General features: G+C 48.8%; 2 protein-coding genes across 2 annotated transcripts; one reads left to right on the top strand and one right to left on the bottom strand.

The window, feature by feature from the left end:
* Window positions 1–1,528: 1,528 nt before the first annotated feature.
* Window positions 1,529–4,734, bottom strand: L3040_001440 (uncharacterized protein; the record flags this gene model as incomplete). The annotated part of the gene is made up of 4 exons (XM_007292995.2): window positions 1,529–1,884; window positions 1,959–3,199; window positions 3,253–4,429; window positions 4,476–4,734. 4 exons carry the CDS (start codon window positions 4,732–4,734, stop codon window positions 1,529–1,531), a joined length of 3,033 nt encoding a protein of 1,010 aa, XP_007293057.2.
* A 1,732-nt stretch (window positions 4,735–6,466) lies between these two features.
* On the top strand, window positions 6,467–7,952 carry L3040_001439 (uncharacterized protein; the record flags this gene model as incomplete). The annotated part of the gene is made up of 4 exons (XM_066156743.1): window positions 6,467–6,535; window positions 6,589–6,645; window positions 6,706–7,878; window positions 7,926–7,952. The coding sequence occupies 4 exons, from the start codon at window positions 6,467–6,469 to the stop codon at window positions 7,950–7,952; spliced, it is 1,326 nt and encodes a 441-aa protein (XP_066012765.1).
* Window positions 7,953–10,070: the final 2,118 nt, after the last annotated feature.

Genomic DNA, 10,070 nt, shown 5'->3' with positions numbered 1-10,070 from the left:
CGGTATGATATGGGTTTGGGTTTGGGTTTGGGTAGATACAGTACGTACTACGTACTACGTACTGTACCACGGTACAGGCGTAAGTTTTACCCCTCGGAGGTAGTAGGGAAACCAAGGGGTTTAAAGGGGAAACTAAACTTTTCAGGCACCCTCGAGGGGAAAATACTTAGGCCTGGGACGTACAGTAGTATGTGGTGGGTACGATACGCTCGGTCTATCCTGTTTTTGTAAGCAAGTGCGGGAATCCCGATTGGCGTCGTCGTGGTGGTTGAGCTTTGAGCTTTGAGCTTTGAGCTTTGAGCGTCGAGGATCGAAGAATTAAGTTGTGATTCAAAGAGAAGAGGGTACGTTAGGAGAGGATGGGAAGAAGAGGTTAAAGCAGGAAAGGAAAATTTCGAAAATGGACCTCTCGGTGTTCAGAGGGTGTGGTCGATTCAAATTCAGAGAGCTCAGATGTGTGACGGGAATAGGTCAATCGCGCGTGTAAAATACTACTAAATGTGTAATACCGGTACCTAGACGCATCGATTGGGTAGTAGGTAGGTACCCTACCTATTCGTCCATTGGTACGAAGTACCGGTAGACGCACGTACCGTTATTAGTAAGCAGTAAGCAGTAAGCATAGCATAGCGGAGCTATTTTCTACGAAACTTCTTTTTTTTATACATTTATTTATGTAAAAGAATGGTTTTATAGGTGGGCGCTTTTTAATATCTTTTATTCGTTCATTCATTCATCCAGATAGCTAGCTGGGTAGATGGGAGGATGGGAAGGGGATGGGAAGGGGCTGAGAGGTGGGTAGGAGTAAGTGATTAACCCCCCTCTCCCTCCCCCTGCCCCTCCACCTTAGCTATCTCTCTCTCACAGCGATATCGATACACGATACACGATGTATGAAACTTCTTATTCATTGCTCTAGTCTCTTCCTATCCTTTCCTCTATCGAATAACCGCATAAGGAAATCAGAGGAGGAAATTGAATCGAAAAGGGGGAAAGCCCGTCCCTATCCCCCAGGAAAAGAAGAGAAACGGAAAATCCGTAGAAAGGGGGACGGTTCGTTTCCTTTTCATGAGAACAAGGAGAGAGTGCGCGATTTGTGATTTTGCTGTACGCGTCCAAATCTGAGAGACTTCCGAGAAAGGAGGAAGTGAGAGAGGTGGGTGGATGTGTGTTGTGTACATGAGGTCGTGTGTGTATATTTTTGTGACAACCTGGGTCTGGATGTGACTGTGCCACATGTACAGTAGAAGTAGAAGCAGAAGTAGAACAGAGGGTTTGCGCAACCGCCAAATAACAAGAGGGAAATAGAAACAAACATGGGCCGGCGCCGCGGGGTGGTACAAGTTCCGAAGAAAGAAAAAGAGCCCAGAAAGTAAAGCACGGAAGGAGACAGACAGGCAGTGCTGAATGTAGACGGGACATGCAATCCGAGTGTCGCGCCGGATCGTGCAGGCAGACAAGACAGCGAGCAGCAGCAGCCGACGACGCCGACGAGGACGAGGAGGAGCTGGGAGAGAAAAAAAACCTCTCAGGCATTGCCGGGGTCGTACCTCAACTTGTCAGCTGCGGCCTGCTTGAGCGGGGAACGAGCGATGGTGCTGGACTCGGCAGTGGCTTCGTCGTTGTCGTCGTTCGAGGGGATAGTCTGCTGGCCATCGAGCGCGAAGCTCGAAGCTGAAGCGAACGCGGTGGCGTGCCGAGCGATCTGAGCATCCAGCTCGCGCATGCGGTCTTCCGAAGGACCAGACTTGTTGTTGATCTCCACTTGAAGCTTGTCGAGGATTTTGGAGAAGGTGGAGAGTTGCTCCTTTCTCTTGACCAGCGCGCTACGCTGGGCAGCGATCTGATCGCTCTCTTCTAGCAGTTCCTGGCATCTTCGATCGCCTAGAAGAAAAACCAATGTCAGCTCGAGCCGCGCCACCATGATTTAACGGGAGGGGTGGGGGGCGTGGACTTACTATTAGCCCCGTTGATCTGTAGGCATTCCTCAAGGAGCGAGGGTATCTCGTCCTTGATCTTATGAAAATACGTCACATTCATATCGACGCATAAGTAGTCTGTGAAACGGATGCGAGCGATATCGTAATATCCCCGGATGTACGCAGCAGTGTTCAACTCTTTCCCGTAGGCGTCCGGACCAATGTTTGCCTCGGCGTCAGCTCGGAGTCTCGTTTCGTCTCTAACTCGCCCATTGATTGTGATGCCGGTGTGGCTATCCACGTAGTTCTGTACTCGGTGCTTCTTTCTCGCGGCTGAGAGGAGATCGAGGGCTACAGCCTTGTGGCGTTCGAACTCGGCGTCACAGACGGTAAAGAGACTGGACTTCTCCACCTCGAAAAAGTTTTGCGAACGGGCTCGCTGCTCTTTCTCTTTGGCGTCCAAGAACTTCTCAACGATTGCCTTTGACTCTCTGTGCAAGCTCATATCCTTGTAGCGGATCAACACTCTTGCCAAGACGCCAATAATCTCATCCCGCAGTTGCTTGAACGTGCCGTCGATAAAAGTATCGACAGGGCGTTTCCACATATTGATTGCCTTCAATACGTAATCCTCCATGACAACGTCGTTGACGTTACCAGGTCGCCCAGCCATAGCGTTATCTTCGATCGCCTGGCGAATATCCATGATTGACATGAAGCCATAGCCAAAAGCCAGGTATCTCTGCTTGAAGGGGCCATATGCGTCGTCCGGGAGTTTTTGGATGCTGGGATGCAGTGTCGGCAGTTTGGCTATCTTTCTACCCGATCTAAGCTCCTTCTTCACACCTCGAACTGGGGTAGATGGCTCCGTGGTCCGAAGCTGAGCGGTGGCATTCCCATTTCTGGGATTCTTGGACAAGGGGCTTTCTGCTCGTTCCAAGCCTAAGGGCCGCTTTGGATGCTGCTGAACCAGATCCTCCTCGTCGTCGGTATCATCCAGATTGATAACTTCTGGTTCGTCGGCTTTGATACAGCAGCGCGGACACATAAACTCGATCGCCTTGACAAACTGGCCACAAAGCTTCTTCCATTCCTTTTGAAATGCGTTCTTGCGGTAAACAGAGTTGGGCTCTAATAGTTGACGAACTTGATAGCTGAAGTCACTCAAACTCTGTCTCACGATGCTCTGGGCTTGGTGATTGGCCACGTCAGGTAATTGCGACAAGTCTCGATCGACATCGCTAGTTTGCTGACGGATGTTATCAGTTATGTTCGGAAGACTATAAACATGTTTTGTCAGTGTATGTCACGAAATGTGTTAGGCTCAGCATACCTTTTCAAGATCTGTTGCGCAAAAGCCTTGGACAGATATTCTTGGATTGTCTTTGTGCCACATCGATTCCTGTATCGATGCCATTCCCCCCCTGACTTCCACAGCGGGGCCGTCTCGAAGTATCTGTCCTCTTCTTCACGAGCAGTTGAGTGATACTTGTCACCGGAAGCCTCGAAGTCAGGACCGGGCTGCTTGGTGACAAAATATCCATGCGGCGACAGGACATATTTTGATTTCTCGAAAATGCTCGTATAATCCGAATGAGCCTTTCCATCCTGCATTCTATCAGGCATTGTCAGGACACCGATGCAGCGCTCGTCGGTGTCGGCGTATCTTTCTATAAAGCCTTTTGTTTTTGAATTACCTGGGTCGATGTGCATCGACATGGTACAAATAATCAGCCCATTCTCGTGCTTGATGTACTTTTCTGTCATGTTGTCAAATACTTCAACCAATCCTCTTTGTTTTCGCGCATTAGCCGCGTTGAACAGCCCGGGCAAATCGTAGAAGGACAGCTCTGGTAGTCCTGGGCCCGAGATTTCGACAGATATCACATTGGGTGAGAACATGGCTTCATCCTCATCGCTGTCTCGGTTTGCAGGGTCAAAGATACCGGGAAGGAATACAGCTGGCGCCTTGCTGGGGTTGAGTATAGCCACTTGGGCACACCTCAATACTTCTTCGAGTTTGGATTTTTCATTCTTGTCCAGCTCGGCAAAAGGTTCAATTACCAGCTGCTCGTTCTCGACCCAGTCTGGAAATTGGTCATTCTTGGCGGTATACTTGTGTGGAACGTGGTCATAGGAGTTATGGAGCGAGACGCGGCAACTCCAGTCTTCCGCACACGTAGTCTTGATATTGGTTGGACATTTGGTGCACATCGACTGTCCTTTGGGCAGGTTAATCTCCGCAATGGCACCCATCAAAGACGATTTGCCAGCAGACTGGTCTCCAACGAGTATCAGCTCAGGAAGCTTCGCGTCGATGCTCTTGAGGCCAATTCGCTTCAGGTCCTCGATCGTATCCACAAGTGTCTTGACATTCTTCCCGATGACTTCAAGACCAGACATTATGGGTGGCGACTTTGCAGCAGCCTGTTGTCGGATTGGCCGTGAAGGAACCCGGGAGGCAGGCGTAGGTGTAGAAGATGCCCTCGATGTAGGATTAGGAACTGCCGCTGGCCATTGTTAGAATCTATCAAGTGTAGCGGGCAGTGGGCTTACCTGATCTGGGACGGAATTCTTGAACCTTAATGGTGTTCGAGGCGTCGTCATAATCGATCTGTTCGGCTTGACTTGTTTGGAATGAGGAAGTGGATGGCACGTCTTCAAGCTCGTCAGAAGACGTCGTCAAGTCGATCTCATCTCTCAGGAGTGGTGACAGTGTGCGTGACTTGCTCTGATTCGTGGGTGTTTTCAAACCCGAACTGGTTGGATACTCACTCTTGATCCGGCTCTTATTTCTACCAGAGGCGGGCGCCATGGATACTTGTAGGTGGTGGTATGGAAGCCTAAAAGAAATGGAGATTAGCATACGTACAATGAGGGGAGATACATAGAAGAACGAAGAACGGCATCGGGTCATAAGGTTGAAGATCAAAGAAATAGCAGAGGGCGAAAACCGAACAGCTGGCGCAAAGGCCAACAACGGCCCCCGGGCGCCAAAGACGAGATGGGAAACCGAGAGCTGCCATGCAGCATTTGAAAGATAATTCGCCGAATGAAGGAGCGCGAACGTAATATCGAAAGGGAGATTATTGTAAGGGAGATTATTGAAAGAGACATTGAAGCATTGAATGGTTGGGTCGACATACCTTGCTTTGAGAAGTTCGATCTATGCTCGGCGCCCAGCTGGGAGGGCACCAGATGTTTTTGGACACAATCGGGTTGAGGAGCGCGAAAGAAAGAGCTGTTAAGCTGAGCGCGAGGAGCGAAGAAGCTCTGGAACGAAGAAAGGAAGGGTGCGTTGTGTGGTGTGGTGTGGAAGATACCAGACGGAAAAGGTTCAAGGGTGGAGGTTGGAAGAGGGAAATGTTGTAGGGTGGAAGATGAAGGGGAGGAGGAAGAGGAGAAGGAAGAGGAAGAGGGTTGGTGAGAGGCGGGGAAGGTTGACTTCAGCTTCTAAGAGAAGGTGAATGACGCTAGACGAAGTTTGCCAGGCAGCAGTGAGAGGTGGTCTAGGCGGATTCACCGGGGGAGGTTTGCGGAAGTGGAAGTGGAAGTGGAAGTTGAATGAACCGAACGAAGTAAACTCGGCCAAAAACGATCCGGTCGCAGATTCATTCACCAGCAACACAGCAATCAATCGCATAGAATGCCAGTGCTTCTGCCTTCCGAGAACTTGCTTTTATTCTCATACCCGTCGCGGTAGGTATCTCGTTGAAGCGAATCAATACGTCCGATGCGAGTATCGCAACTCTGTCCCACGGCACAATTTCGCACACGCGACTGATATTCATATTGTAAAGTGTGTGCATATATGTATGGTATATATGTGGCATGAGCCGATCAAGGATCTCGTTACCTGCTGCCCAATAAAAAGCCAGTCGAGCCCTACCCAGCTGCGGTCTGATCCGTCGATCGAGGAGTTGTTTGTTGAAATGCTCCTCGACCATCTCCTAAGCGACCATAGCCGAGATCTGTTTTGGTGGGGAGCAACAGCAAATATTGATCTCGGGCATGCTGGAAGCAGAGAAGACTCGAGAGGGCTCTAACAGAGCAAGGAATATGATAAGGGCTGCAGGATAGAGAAAATGTGGTTTCGAGCGCAGCCTGCAGCCGCCGACCCGACGCCTGAGCAAACATTCACACCCGTTCACGGTATCTACATATATTTTTGTATGGCAGAGCCGTGAGCTGCTGTGAATGCCTTCACGATGGCTTTTTGAAAGAGGAGATCGCCTGGCTTGGCCGGACATTTGATCCTGGTAGCTTTGAATGAATTGCCATATTTATGCCTTCATATCAGGGACAGGACAGAACAGGACAGGACAGGATAGTTGAAGGCCAAATGAGGTTTGTATTCAACCCGGTCACAGCTTTGAGATGAAGTTCCAGTCCGTCCACACGTGACCATGCCACAGGTGATTTAGCCTCTGGGTGGTCGGTCTAGATCCCTGCTCCGCTCCGCTCGACCTCCCCCAGCTCGAAAGTCAGTATCAAGATCCACTGCGACATCAAGTCACACCCAAACACCAAGAATCGGAGCAGAAAACATGTCTCTACAAATCCCCCATCGGGAAAAGGCCAATGGCTCGCACGCCACCACCAAGGCTGTCATTTTGGTGAGCTGGGCAGGAGAAGGCATGGAGAAGGGGGGCTCTGACGGACATTATAGGTTGGCGGTCCCTCGAGAGGAACCCGCTTCAGACCTCTATCGCTGGACCTTCCAAAGGTACACCCCCCCGCGCATCTTGTCCCAAGACATCCAAACTGACTCCAGGTGAACAAACAGCCCCTTTTTGAAGTTGCAGGGCATCCTATTGTCTGGCATTGCCTCACCGCTATCGCCAAAGTCCCTGCCATCCAGGAAGTATGCATGATTGGATACTACGAGGAGGGCGTCTTCCGCGACTTCATCAAAGACTCCACGAAGGAATTCCCCCAGCTCAAGATTTTCTACCTGCGCGAGTACCAAGCTCTGGGAACGGCCGGAGGCCTCTACCACTTCCGCGATGCGATTCTTAAGGGCAAGCCCGAGCGCTTCTTCGTTCTCAATGCCGACGTCTGCTGCTCCTTTCCATTGAACGACATGCTCAAGCTTTTCGAGGACCGGGACGCAGAGGCTGTGATTTTGGGCACACGGGTGAGCGAGGATGCCGCGAGCAACTTTGGGTGCATTGTATCAGACGCACACACCCGCCGAGTCCTGCATTACGTCGAGAAGCCCGAATCGCACATCTCAAGCCTGATCAACTGCGGCGTCTACCTCTTTGCCACCGAGTGCATCTTCCCTTCCATCCGCAGCGCTATCAAGAAGCGCACTGAGCGCCCCCGCCTCGTCTCCTACCCCTCCTCCGAGAACCTCGAATCTTCCTTCTTCCAAGAAGACGACGATGCAGAGAAGCAGGACAGGGTGTTGCGCTTGGAGCAGGATATCTTGAGTGATTTGGCAGACAGCAAGCAGTTTTTTGTCTACGAGACCAAGGATTTCTGGAGACAGATCAAGACTGCTGGCTCAGCTGTCCCCGCCAACGCGCTGTACCTGCAAAAGGCCTGGCAGACGGGATCGACAGAGCTGGCCAAGGCATCTGCGAATATCCTCCCACCAGTTTTCATCCACCCTACCGCCACGGTTGATCCTACCGCAAAGCTTGGCCCCAATGTCTCCATCGGTCCTCGTGCCCAAGTTGGGGCTGGTGTCAGAATTAAGGAGTCTATCGTCTTAGAGGACTCGGAGATCAAGCACGATGCGTGCATTCTCTACTCCATCATTGGGTGGAACAGCCGAGTTGGTGCCTGGTCTCGTGTTGAAGGTACTCCTACACCTGTCAACAGTCACACGACTAGCATCATCAAGAACGGCGTCAAAGTCCAGAGCATCACTATCCTTGGTAAGGAGTGTGGCGTTGGAGACGAGGTCCGGGTTCAGAATTGCATTTGCTTGCCTTTCAAGGAGTTGAAGCGGGTAGGTTCCTCAATTCCTCTTGAAGATACTGTTGCTAACGAGGACAGGATGTTTCCAACGAGGTGATCATGTAAAATATGGTCATGGGCAACTTGTATAACCAGGCGTTTTCCCAGGCTTGACGACGTCGTTCTTTTCTAGACATGTTCTGATACACTTGCCATGGTCAAAATTAGGTCTAAAGTTCTAGAGATAGACTAAGAAATGATCCTCCTTCAATTGGCACCACGTCCACATTTCTCTTCTCAATTAGGTTGAGCTTGGAGTCAATTTCTAAACACCGGTGATCGCGCCACCTCGCACAAGTGTACGACAGATAGAACCAGCTCACACATAGGGAGATGGATACAGCGGTGAAGTGTGGCCTTAGTCAAACAAGGCATAGGCTCTCAGCTTAGCCCAGCCAAGTAGTAACGTGATTTTCGGAGAAAAAAAAATCGCAAGCTGGCTATTTGAATTTGTACTTCATAGGTTAATTTTGATTGCTATATCCCCCTTTGCTAACACTTCATGTACGGCGGACTCCGTACCTCCGTACTTTTTAGCTGTTGGCGTTGAAGCCGACGACCAATGCCCATCCTCGGATCGGCCCTTTGATAAGTAACAGATAAGGTTATCTGCCCGCAACGGGGAGTCCCGCGTCGTGTCTTGTCTAAAGTCAGTCGACCAGTCACGAACTTGGCTCCTGTGATATCTCATCGGAGATAAACTGGACGGTTTGATGGCTTTACAGTAACTAAATCTACCGTACCAAATAAAACTGCTACATCTACCTACCATACAACCAACCCCACCGGGCGATCCTGAAGCGGTGTACGCTAAAGCCGTGCACGATCGTAGCGGGCCCGGGTCTCGGATTCGGAGAAGTACCGTACACGCAGAATCGCATCGCCAAAGAGGCAGGTTGGTTTGGGGTTAGAAGAAGGGTTCGAAGGGCAAGGGCGAGCTTGCGCGCTGGGTTAGGATCAGGGTCTGTTTGTTAGGGTTGTAAGGGTATGTTTTTCTTGTACTATTTTGGTGGGAAGTCCATGGCTGATCGGTACTTACTACGTATGTGTGTACTTATGGTAGACTTAGTGATCCTGTCGCTTAGCGAGCTGCATGCATGTAGGTAATAATAGGACTTGACGTCGCAACTTTCAAGGGCCTTCTACAGTATGTATGAAGTGGGCGAAACAATCATATCCCGCGAAACAATTACAGCATGTCTCGCGTCGAAAATGGAATTATTATTTATTTCTTTTTTGTGTACTAAAAGTTTCTTGATGGAAATTTAATGTTCTATTAAAATACGATTATACGGATTTATTGATTTAGTTGTTAATACTTTAATATAATTGGTTATCGTGTTATGCGGATTCTAATATATTACTGTTTGACGAAAGATCAGCTTCATTTTGCCAGAATCGTATCGTTAAAATCGTTGAAAAGCGTTAAAAAAAACCTTTTATCTCCGTTAATTCTACGCTTAACAATATAAATTAGTATATGAAATCTTGATATATCGATACTTTACGAGTATGTCGACTCAATTTATATAGTTTTTATTATTACAGCTTTAATATTTGTTCAGATTCAAGCGGATTAAATCTTTAAAAATCGAATAAATATAAACCTCTTTGAAAATCTACATGTTCTTTTACTTCGAAGCCAACAACGTATATTGATATATAGATCTTTTGTTTGTCGACAAGTTACGAGTGTCTCGATTTTAATATATTATTTTTATATTATTATAGCTATAATATTCGTTGAGATGCACGCGATTGAGATCGTAAATTTTACTAGATTTTCGCTTGATTTTGAAAGCATTTGACGCGGGACATGATTGTTTCGCCCACTTTAAGAAGGGCCCCTTAAGTTGCGACGTCAAGTCCTACCTATCTATTAACCGACGGCTCGGCTCGTTCATGCAGCCTTGAAAGGATGTAAGGAGGCGACGATTATGAGGTGACATTACGTGGACGTGCAATGGGCCAAGTAGTTATTGAATTTAATGACGTCCTGTAGATTCTCTTCTTACTTCCTGCTTGTACTTGTATATAAAGTCAGTCTCTTTAATCTTCGTTGGTGGTATTGATTCTCAACCCGAACATCCTCTTCCAACGACAGCAACTCCCATGTAAACAACAGTTCAACTCAACAATAACCCGCTATGTCACTCCAGCACGCCGTCCCCTTCTTTTAGCAAG

This window comes from Drepanopeziza brunnea (genome assembly GCF_022702325.1).
Source record: "Drepanopeziza brunnea f. sp. 'multigermtubi' strain 214-2 chromosome Unknown ctg2, whole genome shotgun sequence".
NCBI lineage: Eukaryota > Fungi > Ascomycota > Leotiomycetes > Helotiales > Drepanopezizaceae > Drepanopeziza > Drepanopeziza brunnea.
This window is presented reverse-complemented; position numbering and strand designations above follow the sequence as displayed.